The sequence below is a fragment of the Arachis hypogaea genome, chromosome 7 (assembly GCF_003086295.3).
Source record: "Arachis hypogaea cultivar Tifrunner chromosome 7, arahy.Tifrunner.gnm2.J5K5, whole genome shotgun sequence".
NCBI classification, from domain to species: domain Eukaryota; kingdom Viridiplantae; phylum Streptophyta; class Magnoliopsida; order Fabales; family Fabaceae; genus Arachis; species Arachis hypogaea.
In genome coordinates this window covers 9027301-9047442 of record NC_092042.1, presented here as the reverse complement: position 1 = coordinate 9047442, position 20142 = coordinate 9027301, and the positions used below count along the sequence as shown (strand labels likewise).

The following is a 20142-nucleotide window of genomic DNA, read 5'->3' as shown; positions in this document are numbered from 1 at the left end:
AACTACAACCTTACTTGCTTTTAGTGTGCAGATTGTTTTAAAATTTGCGAGGCGTTTTTTTCCTTTTTTGGGTGCACTACTTATTTCATGTTTAACTGTATTTATTATCAGCTGCCATTGCTTTTGTTGCAGGTTTTTTATGCTATTAATAACAAATTTTTAACAACTCTAAGTGAAATTCTAAAGTGGTGCTGAGATTAGTTCTCCACTTCATTCCATGCTGAATTAGACGAGATGATATTTTAATTTTGATGTTAAATGTTTGAAAAGATGATGTTATTTAATGTTAATGGTCACATTTTTTGTGAGGATAAAATATTTTATGGTTTATTAAGATTAAATGGTGTTGTTTCATTCAGTGTCTAGCACCAAAACTAAAAAAATGACGTCGTCTTGTCTAGTCGAGCATAGAAGAAAAAATGGATGCTTTTCATTTTTTTTAACAATTGAGGGAGTAAAGTATGATTTTTCATCATTAATTTTATAAGTGAGATCAAGAATAAATATGAGAAAAAAAATAATGAAGGGTTTGAGATCATACTTTACACTCTTAATTTGTTTTACCAATTAAGAGGATCTATTATCGCATAGAAGGATATGTGACAAGTCACTCACGATGTGACGAATATCTCGAGGAGAAAGAAGTGGAACTAATGTGGTATAATTTTTTCAGTCTGATCATTTTTTAGTGCAATTGAAATTTTATGACTTTTTCAAGTGAATGTAATTGAGAGGATTAAATGGCTCAAGTGCTGGGGACTCGTTTACAAATTACAAAGGCCAACTAATATGTATTCTCTCATCCCGATATCATTCAATTCAACGTTACTATGGTTGATATATTTTTTAAATTTTTATGCACCTTGACCATAATAGTTCGCAAGACGATATTCAAGTATATACATTATGGTGTTTACTTGGGTGAATATGATTGACTTTTTAAAAGTACAAAAATTAAAGAAATTGTGACTATTTGTTTTGAATTTTCTCTTTGCCTGGTGGTCTAAATCATTAACACTTTCTACTTGATAGTTCTGCAGATTTTGTGGAGCTGTTAATCTAAAAAATCTTAAATCGAACTTAGAAAAAATTAGCCTTTTTTGGGTGGTGTTATATTGTTTTAGTCAATGTTCTTGTTAGTATGCTACTTACTATTCGGTAATATACATTTTAGTATTTTACCTAGATTCGGGATGAGAAAGGTGGGTTGGGAACACAAATCCAAAGAGCAGAAACTACGCGAAGCTTTAGATAAGATGGATGGTAGGGGTGGCAACACTATCCGAACTTGTGGGTATCCATCTCGCTCTTATCCGTTTGGGGTGGGTAATTACCCGTTTCGCACCAGAGCAGGTTTTTAGTGGAGCGGGTTCTTGGGTGGGGCGGGGCCGAGTTTAGGTTCTACTTGTCCTTACCCGTCGCGGTATAGATATATAATATAATTTTAATATATAATATGTGTAATATATGTAAAATAATTAGTAAAATGATTAATAATATTGTATCATATTTAAAATTTTACTTTAATTTATGTTATGTATGTGATGATGGTTATATGAATTTTGAAATTTAATTTTATTTATCAAATTTTAATAATTATAGGGACGGGTAAAAGTGGGGCGGATACCCACAGAGGTGGATTAGAGTTCAACCTTTTACTACCCGCAGATAGGAATGGAACGAGTTTTATGCGGATTATTGAAAGGTGGGGCGGGGTCAGGTAGAGCAAAAACTCACCCTGCCCGGCCCTGTTGCCACCCGTATAGTAACTACAAATTTTAACATTTTTTCAGAAACAACAAATATTATTAGTCTAAAAAGATATCTTTAATTTATCCTCCTTAATAAATATATTATTTATTAAAAAGTATTAATACTATAATTTAATCATATTGTATATGCATAAAAAATAATTAAATTATTAGTTTAAGAAAAGGTTTGGTGAAAATATAAGAACACGTATTAATGTTATTATTAGTAAAATTTTTTGCTTTCTTTTAAGAAAAAAAAAAACCATAGGAGTGCTTGTTCTTGAATGAACTTGGGTCCCTTACTCCCTTGAAGGACGTGCGGTCACGCGCTATGCAGCGTGTTGTGGCAGCAGGATATTTTAGAAGCTCAATTAATCAATTAAAAGGAAGGCCACTCTTTTTGTGGCTAATATTTCTATCACATGGAAATGGGTGGTTACTGAAGTAGCAGAACTTGAACATGAACATGGCCATATCATTATCAACACATCCCATGATGATGAGCTTCAACCCACTGGTATGTCTTTTCACTCTTTACTTCTTCACCATTCACTTTTGTACTATCAACCTCTTTATCTATCTCTATTCTGCTAATTTGCTCAAAGTAATTTCACTTACTATATAATCGAATCATTGGAATAATTCTACATTACTGGTTTCACAAAATCCTATTTTTGTGCTAGAGAGTTGTTTTACAAGTATGCTTAACTTCTTCTTGCTAAGATTTGTTGGAAGAATGCTCCTATAGAACATAAATGTTTGGATAATTCTGATGAAGAAGGTCTCTAGGGTTCCTATGACTAGGGGCAGAAAAAGACCTAAGAAAGGCACAGGAAAAAATTATTCGACTATTTAAATAATTTTGGTTTAAACATATGAATATTATGATATAGATCACCAATGTTGTTTTGTTTGATTCACATAGCCAACCCTATTAATGGGTCAAGGCTTTATTGTTAACTTCTTGTTTTTGTTGTTGTAAGCTTCCTTGTGAAGATGCATCTAACCACTAGAGCACGAATATGAGAAAATTTCTTGTGTGCTCTGAGAGCAAATGAATACTCTTGTTCTGTGTCATTTATGTTGTTAGTTTGGGGTAATTTTTTGTTTCATTAATTTTCTTAAAATTTAAACTAAAAAATAATAGTGACCTATAATGCTAATGTGAAAGACAATTAATTCATCAGAGCAAAAACGCTGATTTGCTCTCAAACCACCTAAGAATTTCTTTGAATATGATGATAAAAGGTTGTGAATTTAAGCTATGGAAAGAAGAATACCTTTAAGGTTTTGAAATTGAGTCAGAAAAGAGAAGACAACATGTTAAAGGGAAAAAGGATGAAGTCTATCGAGTTTGGGCATTCGGGTCCCATATTAGAGAAAGGGACAAATAAGAGCAGAGAGTATTAGTAATGTGATGCTGCTTGTGAAAACTGTGATTCCAATGTATTGTTGCTAATCTTGCAAGGTCATGTTTCATCAACATAACCAACCAAATACATCGTCAAACTAGTTCCGGTATTTCCATTGGTTTACCTGTTTTGGATCTACCATTATGTTATGATCCAAGCCATGGAGATTCAGTAAGTCTAATGTTTACTTCTGACGGATGAACACAACATATTTTTTAATCTGATTCCGGGATCAGCTATGTAAAAATTTGCAATATATATGCAGAGCTTTTTATCTTTAGTTTTTTTTTTTGGTAATGTGGGGAAAAACCTTTAGATAGATAGGAAATTGTTCAAATACTAGATATAACTGGATATTTCAATATTTTTAATGGTTTGTATATAATATAGGCATCATCTGATTCATGTACCTGATTTCTCCCACTAAGACAATACTTATTTGTTTTTCTTGTCATTGTTGGGATATGTTTGATGGCAAAAATTGAGTGTATGTTAATAATCATAGCCATCGTCATCTCGAGATCATTTTTTGGAAGGAAAAGCACTAACAAATAAGGAACTGTCAAAGATTACTGTGTTTTTCCTATTCTGCTTCAGCAAGATTTAGTTATGTTATCATTGATTTCCATTAGTCTTTGTTACTTATACAATGCTTTCGATTTCATTAGAAGTTGCAAGCGAAATATCAAGATTCATCATGGTGTTCTAATGGAGTTTCGCTACCAAAGGCCACTCAGTATACACCCTTCTTGGCAGTGCCGGTATCAAGAATGTTTTCCAAAGAAAAAAGATTTGGTCATTGTCTTTCAGTCGCAGACAGCGATCAGCTCGAAGCAGGCATCAGTAGTAAGGATCCTCCGGCCGAAAACTCCGAGTTACAAGCTAATGTCAATACCGAGTTAGAATCTCGGACATCAGATGCTTCTGAGGTTTCAACTGACCAAAATCAAGGATCAGCAGCATTTTCTAACCCTCAATCAAATCCCAAACGGTTGCCCTTGACGGCGAGAGAGAGATTGAGGGCGGCTCGAGTCCTAAACCGATACACAGAATCAAAAACATCCAAAAAATCAGACATGGGAAGCAGGGTGTTGGATGCTCTAAAAGAAAGTGACCGGGGAAAGAAGAGGTCTCGGCTACCGGAAGCCCCTACGGACATGCTTGACGACAGCAAGCGAGGGCTTCCGAAGGCAGGATTGACATTCTCATTTCCCGGGGGATTTGATCTCTTCATTGTTGCTTTCTCATTTGTTTTCATCAGCACAGTGATGTTTGCAACAACTTACTTTGTCTGGAAAGTTGGTGCCATCCATTTCAATGAGTACTGAGACAAAGTTATCAAGAATTCACCAAGCAGAGAGACAATTAGGGTAGCTGTGTGATTTTTATGTAATTTTGGATGAGCTTCAGATTCTTCAAGCACTATTAAGTATGAACTATTGAAATCTCAGTTACTTTACTCAGATTATAAGCACTAAGTTTCACAAGCTAGGAGTAAAATTTGCTTCGGGAAAAGGTTCTGATATACATGAATGTACAAACATTAGAGTAAAAGCATATGTTATATTATATAATTATTTGATACATCATTAAGCCATCATCATCTGCAAAATAAATTTTAAAAACATATATTCAGTTTAGTTCCAAGCGAATTGTGAGTGTAAATCTAGTTGTTCTTGTTTTTTTTCCCTTATGGAGAAATAATTAAGAAAAATGAGGTCAGCAATGTTGGATTGTAGGATTGAGTTCCATTTATTGATTGAATGACACAATTAAAGAATGCATAGTCACATTGTGACTGTTGTGAGGAATAAGACAAATCAAGAACGGTTAGCTGTAACCTCTGTGTCTTTTCCCACATTTATGATGTAACAAAAGCTACGTCTTCATTTATTTGCATTCTACTACTAATTAACACAGCATTCAACCATTTACTGTTAGCATTCAATGATTGAGTCTTTTCTTCTTCTTCTTCTTACTATTATTTCAACCTTGTCAGACCAAAGTTATATAGAGTGTGTGTTATATTAAAATTAAAATTTTCTTTTTTATATTTTGGTAATATTTTTAAGCAACACTTTTTAAAAAGTATTGCTAAATAATAAAAAAATATTATTTTAATTTTAACTTAATTTTTTAGAATATCATAACCACCATAACATAGACATACTAAAATGATCCTAAAAGATTTCATATATATAATCATTCATGTATTTTTACGACTTTACCTAATAGTTTTAATATTTAAAACAAGTGATTTTATGAAATGATATTAAAGTTAAAAAATAAAAATAAAAATCTAAAATGCAATCCTTGAAGCCCCCAAAAGAGTTCTTGCATTGATAAAAATTAATCAATTGTAATTTGAGATTTGTTATGTTTTGAAACCTTATAAACATGTATACTAACTACTATTGTATTAAGTGAGAAATACTTTACAATTTTTATTACATGAAAACCTAAGAATTTCTAATGCTTCTCATTTCGTTGATGGATAATAATGCATGCTTCATTTCTTATCATCTAAAAACAAGAATCAATGTCTCACTTTGGCCATCCTTTTTGTTTGCCATGTTTTTTTGACTTCATTGCCGACGATATGTAAATACATAGCTAGATAAACATTATTATAGATATGATTGGAGATTATGGGACCCGGGCCAAATCCTAAAACTTGGATTAGACATAAAATAAAATGAAAATGGAATGAGTGGTAAAAAAAATAAAAAGACATAATGAAAGAGATGTAAGAAGAAAAATACGGAAGCATAAGAAACCACACAAATTGGAAGAGAGATATAATAGAGCCTAGCAAAGTGAGTGGTTGATCAGTGGTCATATCACTTCTTTAAGGTGCTTTAATTGTGTGAGTTACAATTGTAAGTGATAATGGGACCCCCCTTCTGATTGTAATTGAAGCTTCCTTTGTTTGATTGCTATCTTTTCAATCAGAGAGCCACTAAAGTCTTCAAAATAAGCCGCTTTTATTGGGTGGCATGCTTTTAACTTTCAACTTTCAATCAAGAAGGAATTCACCATAAAATGGACAAAAAAATAAAAACAAGTAAATAAAGCATATAATAAGGAATACACCATTTTATGTGAAAAAATTATCACCAGTTATATTTTCTTAATTGATGATAAAAAAATTGATATTATAATATATTACTTTAAATCTCTAAGAAAGTCAATTTAATTTTTAAAATAGAATAATATTATATTGGCGTATAATATCATCACTTGAAATTATTAAATAATTTATCCAGTATTTTAATCACGTGAAATTTTTATATAAGATGTTGGATTTCTAAATCCAATACTTGTTTTGAAATCATGGAAAATTGGACTACTCCACTTGGCCGTCCAATATATATGCTGATGAGAATGGTATGATGGGACCCATGATCTATTTAACAATCTTGTTCATTGATGCATTTGTCTATGAGAAATGTTAGGGCTAGTAATATTTAGAATTTATAACTATTAAATCGCTATCAATGAAATTTTTAATGATGTGAGATTAATGTGAAATTTCATCTAATGATTCATTTTTTTTTTATGGTTACATATTAGCTAGAATTTAATAAAATTACTGACCCCTAAACTTTTCTTTTGTCTAATTATATAAGAAAATTTTGGGATCTTGTTTGTGATTGTGTGCTTGTTTTCTTTCTATAGCCTCCTTCACGCTTGTACTCATAGCAGAAGCTATAATTATGGAACATGGAGAATGCTTGGTGAATTGAACTTAAACTCACCATGGAATTTCGTGTTGAAGTATATTGAATGATGATCTTAAAAGTTAAAACCAAAAAGGTATATTGAATGATAAGAGAGTGAAGGATCCTAACACGTTGTATTTGATTAGTCACTCTATGTATAAATAACTATAGATAAAGACTGTTGAAGCATTATTTTATAGCACATTCTAAGATAAGCTAAAAAATATTTTTATATTAAGATAATGTTATTTGAACATCTAAAATATTTTGTTTTGTCAATATTTACTTATATTTAACTATTCGATCTCTTAATTTTATATTTAATATTTTATATTACCTTTTGTTGGGTTTTTTTATTTTAATAAATAAATTAATTATAATAATTACGAAAATAAATAATTTAAAAAATATTTACTAAAATAATTACTTCTCTTTTATCTCGTTTACACTGTAAATGAGATAATTTACTGTAAATGAGATAATTTTGCATGTATCTTGTTTACATTCTAAACAAGATAAGAGAGGTGGACGACACGTGTATATCTTATCTATAGATACGTGCAAAATTATCTCGTTTACAGTGTAAACGAAATAAGGGAGAAATATTTATTTCGATAAATATTTTTTAAATTATTTATTTCGATAATTATCACATTTATTTAATGAGAAAATGTCATTTCCCTCCCTTGAGAGATGTTAAAATGACACTCCCCTCCCCTCTATTTATAAAATATACATTCCCCTCCTCTATAACCTTTAAAAAAATCCCTCTTTAATCCATATTAAATTTTGTGTTAACTAATGTTAACTTTATTCATTTTTTTTGAAAAACAAAATTATTTTTACAAAAATATCCTTTAGTGAAAAATTTTATTTTTTTGTCATTAAATTTTGCTTACTAAAATACCTTTTAATAAATTATTTTTTTATTGATTAAATTATATTTTTACTAAAATATTTTTAAAAAATTAATAATTAAATTATTTTTTCTAATATACCCCTCAATAATTTTTTTGAGAGATTACATAATTCAAGAGAATTTTAATATAATAAGAGTGAAAAATGAGAAAGGAAAAGTGACTGCTATTTGTGCTTCTGAAGGTTGTCCTTGGAGGATTCATGCTTCTCCTTCTCCAGATGGTATTGCTTTTATGATCAAGAGTTATGAGCCAAGGCATACTTGTATTAGAAAATCTGAGAAGAGAAATGCTAATTCTACATGGATAGCAAAAAAGTTAAAACAATCTTTAAATGCTGATCTAAATATGAGCTTAGTTAGTAATCTGGAACGGACTGTGCGGGAATTGGAATCCTAACTCAAAAATTGAGTTTAGTTAGTAAATAAATATAAAGGGATAGTATGGTAAATTAAAATATTAATTTTATTGAATAAAATATTTAATTTTTTTAAATGAAATATTCTGTTAACATTTTTAACTAAATGGATTAAATTGTACATTTTACAAATAGAGGGGAGGAGAATGTCATTTTAGTATCTCTCAGAGGAGGGGAGTGTCATTTTCCCTTATTTAATTTATAAAAATAAAAAATCCACCTTTTGTTTTACAATCTTAATAGAATATTTATTGCTTTTTTAAATATATTTTTTATGATATTTTTGTATTTGACAATTCAAAAATTAATTTATTACAAATTTAAATATCTTTTAAATGTTGAATGATCAATAAATTATTGTATTCAAAATCTGAATTATAAACCCTAAATATTTATTCAATAGTTATTTTGAATATTTATTGTTTATCCAATATTATTTATATAGAAGATTTTAGAAGATAATTTCTCCTTATCCTTAATTACAATGCAATTTCATACAAAAGGCTTCCAATCTTGACATGTGAATAAAGCATAATAAGGCTAAACACAAACCTCCAATATTATTTATATAGAAGATTTTAGAAGATAATTTCTCCTTATCCTTAATTACAATGCAATTTCATACAAAAGGCTTCCAATCTTGACATGTGAATAAAGCATAATAAGGCTAAACACAAACCTTTAATCAAATAAAGTTTTCAGTTCAGGATAAGTACAATTAGGATCTGCACCATAATCCACAAAAGGATCCCAATGCTTATTATTAGTTTATTACAATCAGAACAGACAAAAAACTTTGTGGTTATAGATAGAAAGAATAAGATACTGATCACAATCCACTACATCTCTCTATTACTGTTACAAGGTCAAGTGATAACAAAGTTTCAACAGTGATTCCCAGCACTACTTGCTGGCACTATTTCATTTATTGCTCCATTGCTTAGTCAGCAAGGATCCCAAATAAGATAAGACCTGTTAGGCTAGGCCACACCATAATCCTTTTTTCACTTTGATAACATTGCTTGTATCTCAAAATTTGACATAAAAGATAGGCACCATCAAAATATACTCTTTTTAATTTGCTCATTTTTAAAAAATTTTTATGGTCATTTTTTGGTAGTGTTGAGGAATTGCAGCAATTTTGTATCTCAATTATTTATCACACAAAAATAAGAGGTTATGTAATTTTAATTTTATTTTTATTTTTAAATAGTTATATCAATTAAAAAGTATTTTCGTATTTTAAAAATACCGATATTTTAATAATTTTGATCGTTAATTTCAATATAAAATATATATTATATATTAAATAAAATCAATGATTAAATAAACTGAAATACCAATATTCTTAGAATATTTGAAAATTTTTGGAAAGTGATAATAACAAAAAAAGAAAAAAAGAAAAAAAGTGGGTATATAAGTTTGATTTTATCATGAGTATCAAATATTTTGAGACTCTCCCTGTATGTGGCATTCACTCTCAAATATCTACTTTTAAGTTTTCATGTAGAAATATAAGATTACCTTTTCCTTCTTTTGGTCGTTTTTCTTCTCCTTCAACTTCTGATTCTATAAGAAGTCCAAATCCACAAGAGAGGGAGAATTTATCTAGCTGAAGTGACAGGCAGATACATCCAAACATGATTTTCATTTGACCCCATTAAAGTTTTAATTGCATAATGACACCAATCACCATCAAAGATAACAAGAAGTCCCACACATTTAAGTAAACAGTGGTTGTGAATGAGAGATAATAAAAGGGATCAGAACTCAAAGAAGAAGCTTTAGAAATGATTTCACATTATTGTTGAATTGAATATGGAAAACTACTACTATTCTGGATGGCCTCAATCTCAATGCAACAACTCTGCACCAAACAGTAACAATAATTCTTCCTTTTCAGTACCAACACAGATAGTGCCTCATGCCTATGACTCAGCCTTTGCCTCTCTTCAATTCCAATATCCATGGCCTTTAGCCTTTGAAGGGTTTCCAGAAGATAGAGCTGCAAGTGCTTCTAAGAGCCATAGCCAAGCAGAGAAAAGAAGAAGGGACAGGATCAATGCACAGCTTGCAACTCTTAGAAAACTCATTCCTAAGTCTGATAAGGTAATATTGTTTTTCAAAATTCATATTCCAATAGTGTCATACACATAGACATAGTTAGTTACTTCTCTCCTTTTTGGCAAAGCATATAGTTTACTTTTACTTCTATCAGTTATGCTATTCAGAGTTTAGATTTTCTTTTTTCTTTTTTTCTTTTTCACTCCTTGAATTCTAGCTAGAAAATAAAAATTACCTACCTTAGGAAAATGACATGATATGCAAGGTATCATTAGTTTATGCTATTAATAGCTTTAATAGGTTCCATGATAGAACTTAAAGCATTTGAATTCTACTTCATCAACCTTGATAGATAGAGAACTAGAGAAGCTATACATGCTTTTGTTTTCTAGACTGCATAAATTCCATAATTGATTATGCTTTCAAAATCATTTCAACTAGAAGTGTAAGAGTAATATAAGTTCAACTTTGAATTATGCCGGAATGAATACTACAAAAGCAGAATCAAATTAATTAAGTTTTGTTGCGGATGCAGATGGACAAGGCTGCATTACTAGGGAGTGTAGTAGATCATGTGAAGGATCTAAAGCGAAAAGCAATGGATGTGAGCAAAAGCATCACAGTTCCAAGTGAAACTGATGAAGTAACAATAATAGAGTGTGACCCTGATCAAGATGAAAGCTATGCTAAAGTGAAGATACTGAAGCACAACATTGTAATTTCAGTTTGCTGTGATGATAGACCAGAACTTTTCAATGAACTCATTCAAGTCTTAAAAGGGTTGAGGCTCACAGCAGTTAAAGCTGACATAGCAAGTGTTGGTGGCAGAATCAAGAGCATATTGGTGCTATGCTCTAAGGAAAATGAAGAAGGTGGTGATGGTGTTTGCCTTAACACTCTCAAACAATCACTGAAATCTGCTGTTAACAAAATTGCTTCATCATCCATGACATCAAATTGTCCCACAAGAAGTAAGAGGCAAAGGTTCTTCTTGCCTTCACATTTCATACAGTGATTTCTACAATTTTTTATTCTATTTTACCTCCTATTAGAGAGGGTCAATTTCAGTAGGTGAAATCATTTATTTTTCATTTTTGAATTCGTATACCTATTAGTATTATTAGGTAGGTATAAAAAGCAAGTTTATTTTGCAAGGAAAATGATGGTCTTGTGCCTCCAATTATTGTGGCAACGTTAAGTAAAAAAGTTCAATGTATCACAGTTGTCATTCTAAAATGGGAAAATGAATTTTGATACATTGTTTGGAAGCTGGCCCCCTCTCAAACATGCGTGAAGATCTTCTAAAGTAAAAAAGTTGATAAAATAATAAACTGCAAAATTAATCACTTTTAAATTAAGATAGAAAAATACATATTTCATAGAAGTTATAAAATTAACGGTGATTAATCCTTTACTTTATCATTTTATCAACTTTCTTACTTTATAAGATCCAAATTTCTCAAATGAGACTCTCATTCTATGACATTCTCTTTTTCTTTCATTTTTCTTACAAATCAACATATTATATACATAATCCTTTTTTTTTTTCAAAGAATCCTTAATTCAAATTTACGAATTAAAAAAGCTTTCATGAAAAAGAAAAATATACAATTTTTAAATTTTTAATGAATTTGTTATATATATATTAAAAAAAATAAGTAAACTTCTACTAATAATTATATTAACATGTGCTTTTTAAATACATTTTAACTAAACCCATAAAATAAACAATAGTTCCATGTTTAAATCGATCCAATGAGGTACTAGCCTACTGCAAAAAATCGATATTCTAAAACAATACGAGGGGGGAAAAAATTTAGATACTTAGTTATCTTTGAACAGATCAATGTTTCATATACCCTTATCTGTTCTGATCTTTTTGATCCCAAATCATTATCCATGATATTTTGTGTTGTCTTCTGCTGCTTGGGGACAGCTTTGACATGCATGAAATTTATAAAGTTCTTCCAATGTGATTATGTGATCAAGATGGAGGCACCATTTCATACATAATTAGAGAGTGAGAGAGAGAGCAATTGTTAAAAAATTAGATTACAGCTAGACTCTTTTTAAAGGTAGTACCAAGACTCATCTTTAGACATCAAAGTCAACACCATGAGTAATTCACCATTCAAAAATTAATGTAAAAGATCGCATAGTAAACATCTAGCATCTCTTTGTTCAAAACAAGGACTCGTATTGTCACTGAATCTACAAATACTATAACAAAACAAGGTCCAGGTATTCTACTTTTCATTTTAACCCTTCGGGGTTCAATTGGAGGCAAAACCCCACACAAATCCAATTTAACCAAGGAAGTTCATGATCACCAGATGGAGAACCAAATTGCAGAGAACAAAATCTGCAAAGGCACGTTCAGGAGCAAGATCCTACAGTAGCACGCATAAGCAAAATTTTGTAAGAATATGTTAAGTGAAGGAACCAAAATGCAGAAAACAAACATATCACTTAATTTCATCATTTATGTTATGCTTTGATCTGCCAAGTTTCAAACCTACGTTATCATGCTAGGTGTTTAAAATAGTATGAATAAATGAAACCTGCAGCTTGAAAGGGCAATTAGAAGTTTCAATCCAACTCATACACCTTAACAGATAAAAAAAGACATGAAAGGGACTTTTACCTTGAATTCCTTGTTCTCTTTATTCACTTGGATACGGAGACAAACTGGAAAAAAAAATAAAGGAGCATAACAATTATAAGAAACATAAGAATGAGCCAATCCATGTTTATGCATGTATGCATGTAGTACGCTTCAAGGTCTCACAGTGTACTCAAGCATATGTTGTGTGTGTGTGTGTGCATGCATTGTATGTGAATATGCATAACTAGGTAAGCCAAGTGCTTATATCTTCTCCTCTTACCAGCCAGAACTGCAGTCCCTACACAAGAAAGTACTCCTGAAAGGAAGGAGTTAAATGGAAATGATCCCACCATAGCCATGTAAACTACCTGTTCATGAACAAAAAAAAATGAAAATGCTCTTAAAATTTGAACTTGAAGATTGAAAATAACTTCCTCATCTCATTCATTTTTAAGGTATACACAAGTTACAAGGGATTACTGCACATCTATAGAGCTTAATGCAGCCACATCATGTTAACAGAATCAATCCACAACAAACTATCCCAAAATCGGGAAAGGTGTGAAAAGAGTGTGTAGAGACTAAGTGACAGAGCAAAGCAAGAAGCAATCTGTTACATCAATCCAAAAAGGAGACAGACTAAGAGAAAGGAACTGAAAGCAAAATAAAGAACTCAAATCCCTGAAATACTTATTTCTCACTACTGTTTTTGTAGCTTCATTACATTACATACTCATAGGAAGTGAGGAGAAATGTAATCTAAACATTAGCAAGTATAATATTCAGCTGAGACAACTCTGACATTCCCCAACATACTCCAACAAATTAACCTCACAGTTGTAATTTGTATAAACTTAAAATAAACATAACATTAATGTCATTGCCTAAAACATACACCAGGCTAAATCAATCAATATCCCCTAACGAATTGAAGATATCTAAACCATCTAAAATCCTAAAACTCATCATCAATGAGTAATGAAATTGTTCTAATATTCTCTATAGCGAAACCCTAAATCTGATGAAAAACAGCGACAGATCTAGAGTTGAATTACCTGGATGAGAGCGGTGAAAACAGCGTACATGACGTAGAGATCAATGATCTACAGAAAGTGACGAATCGGAGGTTAAGGAAAGTTCAATTGTTTGTGAAAATTATTCGAAAGAGAGAGAATGAAAGAGAATGAGAGTCACCTTGAGATTTGTTGGAGTTGCGGAATACGCAGACCAAAGCGCACGGAAGAGGTCTTGTGCGTCCTTGCTGGTTGACCTCGCCATTTTCTCTTCTCTCCTTAGATCGCAATGCAAATCCTTGTCTTCCGATTCGGAATTGGAACAAGAATAGGAACGACACTCTGTATCTTCTTCACTGGGTTCTAACACTCTTTTCAGCGTTGAAATGAAAACTCAACTCCACTGCCACTCGGTTTTTAGTCTCTATAGTCGTCGTCTTCCCCAAAGGTACGAGGATAAATTTGTCTTTTCACTACATAATTTTTTTTGGATCCCCTTAAGAGTTTGCTTTACTGTTCGGCCCAATTAAGGCCCAATAAAAGATTACAATTGCTACACACCAGGCTTACTTAGGGTTACAGACCGGAGGAGGCATCAATGACCACCGGAGGAGAGCCACTCCCCGTACCCTCTGCAACGAGGCGTCAGTGAGAGCGGCGCCAGCGAACAAACCTGAATGAAGAGTGCAGTGGCAACTTCATTCATTCAGGGTCCAAGAAATGAAGTAGCGTGCGGAAGAAAGAGGAACATTGCGGTGGACACGGAGAGTTCAAGTTATCCGCGCAAGGTTTGTCGAACAATGGCGTGCAAGGGATGGACCAGGCAGAGATCGAAGTAGCAGCATGGAAGGGTACGAAGCTTGGGTGGAAGATGTAATGGAGTTCCCCCGCGTGAGTTGAGCATGGACCGGCGTTACGTCTTCAACGGAATCAATCTCCTCAACCTCTGAGGCGGAGCTTCTTGCCGAGGCGAAGCCAACAGAGAGACCGATTCTGACCTCATCAACCGTTTCGCGGCTTGATTCCAAACCCGAGAATCAATCGATAATGGGTTAAGCATGGCAAAGTCATGGTGGCCATGGAAGTGCTTCTCGGCGCCAAGATTCAACATCCGCGAGAGAGAAGATCAGTTTGGGGTTGGGTTTGGGCGGGTTGGGGTTGTGGGTTCGGGTAGGGTAATTTGGGCGAGAAACCCGTTTGGGGTTGGTGCGAGAAACCCGTTGGGGCGACTGCGGTGAAGCGGTCTATGACGGAGAAGCGAGCGACGGCGGGGTAGCGAGCGAAGCGGGAGACGGTGGTGTAGCGGGGGACAGCGGCATGTTTGCGGCGGATGAAGGTCTGCCTGGGAAATTGCAGAGACGCACATACGCAGACGAGAGCGAAGATGAAGTCTGAAAGGCGGGTCCGGTTCCGGGTTGGAGCTCACATTTCCAGGATGCTGGCCTGGATCCTGGTTCCTGACCAAAAAAATAAAAGGGTTGCTGCGGTAAAAAATTCCAAGTTTCTGTTTAGTAAAATAAAAAATTGTTAACCAAGTTGAGTTGTTATAGTGGTTAGTTCATTATTCCGCTTAACCTGTCGGATTAGGGGATACTGTTTATTAACTACCATTAAATCTTTAAATAAAGTATAGATTTCGTAAACAATAAAAAAATTAAAAAATTTTATATTTGTATTTTTGCTTGGCATTTTAAAAAATATGAGTATTTTAAAAAGCATTTGAAGTGAAGTTTTTTAAATTGTCTTAAATTTATCAAAATTAAAAGATTTAATACAATATCATACATTAATAAATTTTTAAATTTAATTCTTATATTTATTTTTATTATAATATTTTTAAATTTTAAAAATTATTTTACCTAACATAATTATTGTTATTTATATTTATTAAAAATTATTTTTAATTTAATTTATTAAACTATTAATATAAAGATTACAATTTTTAAATTAATTTTAATAAACTATTTTAAAATGTAAAAATCTTACTAAATTAATTTTTGAATGGATTGGACCATCAAAATCAATTATCTTTAATTAATATTTTTATTTTTATTTATTTCAAATTTTTAATACTTGTCTATTAATTGTTGATTTAAAATTGTTGGTTTTTAATAAAATTATGTTCAAAAAGACAAATATAATTTAAAATTGTGTGAAAATAAGTTTTTTTTTTTAGTTAAAATGAAGCCTAAACCCAAAAAGAAAAAAAAGTTACAAAGACACTAAACAAGGTAGAGAAGTAGAGTTTATTGTTTATCATCTAATTATGGAGTTAATAGTCAAAATTGTTTCTAAAAAATATCTTGATTTTTATTTTTGTCTCCAAAAGATAACCAATCTGGTTGTGTTATTCTGTCCGTCATCTCCTGTGTTGAGGTAGTTAACACTCGCTGGTTGACATGGCCTGTGAATTGCCAGCGTGACACTCGTTTAGTGTACTATCTTGTTGCCGATAAGATAAATTTATTAGATCAATTCAAATCAGTCCCTAAGTCCATGGACCCTAATCCTAAATCTAAAGGAATTGAACCTCACCTCTATAGCAGATTCCATGTTTCCAGGTTGTCCCTGCTACTGCCCGCGTCACTGTCTACGCCTTCAATGCCGTCATCGCCTGCACATCGACGTCATCTGCATTGTAGCCGTCGCCCAAAGTATAATAAAGTCTATCATCAATGCCGTTCTTCGCCACAGATTCTGTCGCAGCTCTCACGTTTGTAATATAGTCCCGTTTTACCACCACAGACGGCAATCCACATGATTGTGGCAGTGCTTCCTTTTTTCTACTCGACGCTACTACTTCATCCCGTTGCATCATCTCCGACTCGATATTCCATCATGTCTTCGTTGTTCTAACTATTCCCCCAATGCATATTTATCTCCGTGTTACTCTTATTGGTTGTATACTATGTTAATTCTTTATAAGATTGGTTGAAGTTAATCATCATAGTCTACTCCATGGGTGTTTCTTAAATGGGTAAAGGACAAATTCGTCCCTGACCTTTTAAATCGTGGACTTTTAACTTCCTCAGAATTGGAAAATACAAAACGACCCCTCACCCATCAAAACGCCGTACAAATCGGTCCTCCCGTTCAATTCGGTGTCCAACACGTAACGGAATATGTTTAGCTGGCGCCTATGTGGCGTGTATATGCGTACGTGTCTTCACGAGGGTGGTAACGGGGCTGACGTGGTGCTAGTAGAGAAAGTAAAGGGACATTGTAGTCCTTAGGGTTTAGGACGACGTCGTTTTGGTGTGTGTTTTGCAGTGGTGAGTGTGCGTTATAAAATATGCCAATGCTACCCATATCAGTGACAAAGAATTACAAGAAGCCTTAGCACCACTAAGCTTTTCCTTCTAAAAAATACAACGCTTCGTCTCCGCATTGTCATCGTTGCAGTTCCGTGGAGGAGTTCCATATTGAAGCTCCGTGGTTATACCTGCGTCTGCCGTAGAGAGTGGTAAGTACATTAATGTTCAATAGTTCTGCTTATGGGCATTTTTTTGCTATCAATGTTGTAGGGTGAGACTAATAGGGATTGTAAGTGATTCTCATATGTGATTAGTTGTGGGGTTAGTCATTTGCCATGTGTTGTTTAGAGAGATTTTGGTGATTTAGATAATAAGGGGTGATATTGTGGTTTGTTGTGGATTGAAAATTTTTGCAGATGGTTGATGTCTTTAGTGTTCCCGTGTTCCATCATGGGGGTAACTTTTCACGGAGGGCTAGCGGTGAGTTAGTGTATGTTAATGGTCAAGTTGAGAAGTTTCCTCCAATGGACTTGGATTTTGTCAATTTCGACGATTTGGTCACGATGTTCAAAGGACTAGGATATCAATCCTATAAGGAGGCTTACTGGTATGATCCAAAAAGTCAAGATATGGAGTCAGGGTTGCATGTAATGAGGGGGACGCAGGGATCAACCAAATGCGACAGGCTAAGTTGAGGAACAAAGATACTGAAGAGTTTTACATTTTTTTGACCATCATGTTGACAAACCTAAGATCGCAGATGATGATTTTGAGGAAAATGCTGAGGTTGATGAAGAAGTCGATCCAAATGAGTTGGAGAAGTCGGATGGCTCATCTACCGCCGATGATAGCACTGACAGTGAAGAAGATAAGCCGTATAAACCACCTCCAGCTGGTTATGAAAGTGGGAGTGATACTGGTGAAGATGATAGGGCAGAAGGGTTAGAGCTGCCAAAGGGAAGAGGAAACATGTGTCTCCATCATCGAGGAAAGGGGTTGATCCCAATGAGAAGCTAAAAAAACAAGCAACACATGAGTTTAAAAGGCAGAGATTTAAAACAAGAAGGGTGGACTCAGCTGGTGAGAGTTCCTCAAGGTCTACTGGGCCTACTAAACAGCCCAGCACTAGTAGGCCTGGATGTCAACCCAACAGATCAAGGCCTGCTAGGGAGCCTAGCATGAGGCCAGCCGTTGCAGACTATGTCAGTGATGTAGACACTAATAATGAAGACATTGTGTTTGAGTATGAGTCTGAAGAGCTACATACCCCTGTCTCATCAGTGGATGAAGGGAACAAACCACACTGGCCTGAGTTTGATGAACACTATGGCTTTGGTGAAGGCAGATTTGAGCTAGGCACAAGATTTGCTACAATAAAGAGGTTCAAGGAAGTTGTGAAGGATTCGTTTATTGCTGAGGGGAGGGAGTTGGTATGGATTAAAAATGATAAGGAAAGGGTTAGAGTTGGCTGTAAGAATGAGAATTGTCCCTGGATTGCTCATCTTTCATACAATAAACAGCTGCAGTGTTTCCAAGTGAAAACCTATAGAAGTGAACATACATGCGCAAGAGATCTGGGAAGCAACGCGGTTGACCAACACTGGATCAGCAAAAAAGTGGAAAAAAGGATGATCACCCATCCCCATATGAACACACATAAGGCCATTGATTTTTTAAAAGAAGAGTTTGATCTAGTACTACATCCTAAAATGGTTTACAGAGCTGTAAGGGAAGCCAAAGACAGGATCATGGGAAACGAGGTAGAACAGTATGGTAAGCTTAAAGACTATCTAATGGAGATCCATGGAAGCAATCCAAGGTCTACTGCATTGTTGGATGTTATTCCCCAACCACAAGCACCCCCAACATTCGACAAAATGTATATATGTTTCGAGGCCTGCAAGAGGGGATTTAGGAGTGGATGCAGGCCATTGATTCACTTGAATGGAGCATTCCTCAAGACCTATCATGGGGGCCAGTTGCTGTCTGCTATGGCACAGGATGCTAATAACCAGTTTTATGTCATTGTATTTGCTGTGGCAAGGTCTGAATCGAAAGTGTCATGGAAGTGGTTTCTGATCATATTACAAGAGGACATTGGAGATGTACAACAACATGGTTGAAATTTTATGTCCGACATGCAAAAGGTTAGTAAGTCAGATTCTCTATACTTAATTTAAGTACATTTGATGCACGATGATGAAAGTCATTCTTGAACCATTCTGTTTCAGGGACTGATGCCTGCATTGAAGGAGATAATGCCGAATGCACATGTGGAAGAATTTCATCAATCGTTTCAAGGACTTATATATCAGGAAAATTGTGTGGGACTGTGCAAAATGCACAACTGTGGCTGAGTTCAAGACAAGAATGAAGAGGCTGAAGGAAGTTAATCAGGATGTCTAGTCATACCTGATGAAATTTGAACCTGCAACATGGGTAAGGGCCTATATCAGTCATGGTCCAAAAGTAGACAACCTGACTAATAATATGTGCGAGCCTTTCAACTCCAAGTTCACCAAGTACAGGTGCAAGCCTATACTCACAATGTGCGAAGAGGTGCGCTGCTACCTCATGAGGCGTATGGTTCAGCACAAGAGACTGATAGATTGCCATCATGGAAAGCTTGCACCGGTTCAGGAGAAAAGGTTGAAGGGGCTTGTTAAGCCAAGTAACAAATGGACTGCGAAGTAGATTGGTGATAACGAGTGCAAGCGATTTGAGGTCACACAAAAGGGATCTAAGTTGGATGTGGACCTCATTAAACATACATGCACTTGTAACAGATGGCAATTAACTGGTCAGTGTGTAATTTTATTTTCCTAAATATTTCTTCTTGGTGCTGTTGCTGTTAATTTACTTATGACATTGTTTCTTGTTGGATTTGCTGGCCTACTGCTACTTTAATTATATTTCACTAATTGTTTCTTGTTGGATTTGCCTGTGTGCTGCTGCTGTTTCCTTACTTGCATATGTCCAATTGTTA

At 33.9% G+C, this 20142-nt stretch overlaps 4 protein-coding genes across 5 annotated transcripts; 3 read left to right on the top strand and 1 right to left on the bottom strand.

Annotated features, from left to right (window-relative positions):
- The first annotated feature begins 1899 nt into the window (after positions 1-1899).
- LOC112702362 (uncharacterized) lies at positions 1900-4749 on the top strand. Of its 2 annotated transcripts, none has more exons than XM_025753356.2 (2): positions 1900-2268; positions 3832-4749. In XM_025753356.2, exons 1-2 carry the CDS (start codon positions 2212-2214, stop codon positions 4489-4491), a joined length of 717 nt encoding a protein of 238 aa, XP_025609141.1. In that variant the 5' UTR covers positions 1900-2211; the 3' UTR covers positions 4492-4749. The 2 variants fall into 2 exon arrangements, with proteins under 2 accessions (XP_025609141.1, XP_025609142.1); XM_025753357.3 differs by having other exon boundaries at positions 2028-2268; positions 3835-4749.
- A 4913-nt stretch (positions 4750-9662) lies between these two features.
- On the top strand, positions 9663-11552 carry LOC112702361 (transcription factor bHLH51). The gene is made up of 2 exons (XM_025753355.3): positions 9663-10329; positions 10820-11552. Exons 1-2 carry the CDS (start codon positions 10039-10041, stop codon positions 11297-11299), a joined length of 771 nt encoding a protein of 256 aa, XP_025609140.1. The 5' UTR covers positions 9663-10038; the 3' UTR covers positions 11300-11552.
- Positions 11553-12350: 798 nt separating this feature from the next.
- On the bottom strand, positions 12351-15382 carry LOC112702360 (dolichyl-diphosphooligosaccharide--protein glycosyltransferase subunit DAD1). Its single transcript, XM_025753354.3, has 5 exons — positions 14084-15382; positions 13945-13992; positions 13170-13257; positions 12929-12972; positions 12351-12674 (listed from the first exon to the last, which is right to left on the bottom strand). Exons 1-5 carry the CDS (start codon positions 14165-14167, stop codon positions 12591-12593), a joined length of 348 nt encoding a protein of 115 aa, XP_025609139.1. The 5' UTR covers positions 14168-15382; the 3' UTR covers positions 12351-12590.
- A 2952-nt stretch (positions 15383-18334) lies between these two features.
- On the top strand, positions 18335-19530 carry LOC112701089 (uncharacterized). Its single transcript, XM_025751888.1, has 2 exons — positions 18335-19274; positions 19388-19530. Exons 1-2 carry the CDS (start codon positions 18335-18337, stop codon positions 19528-19530), a joined length of 1083 nt encoding a protein of 360 aa, XP_025607673.1.
- The last annotated feature ends 612 nt before the right edge of the window (positions 19531-20142 follow it).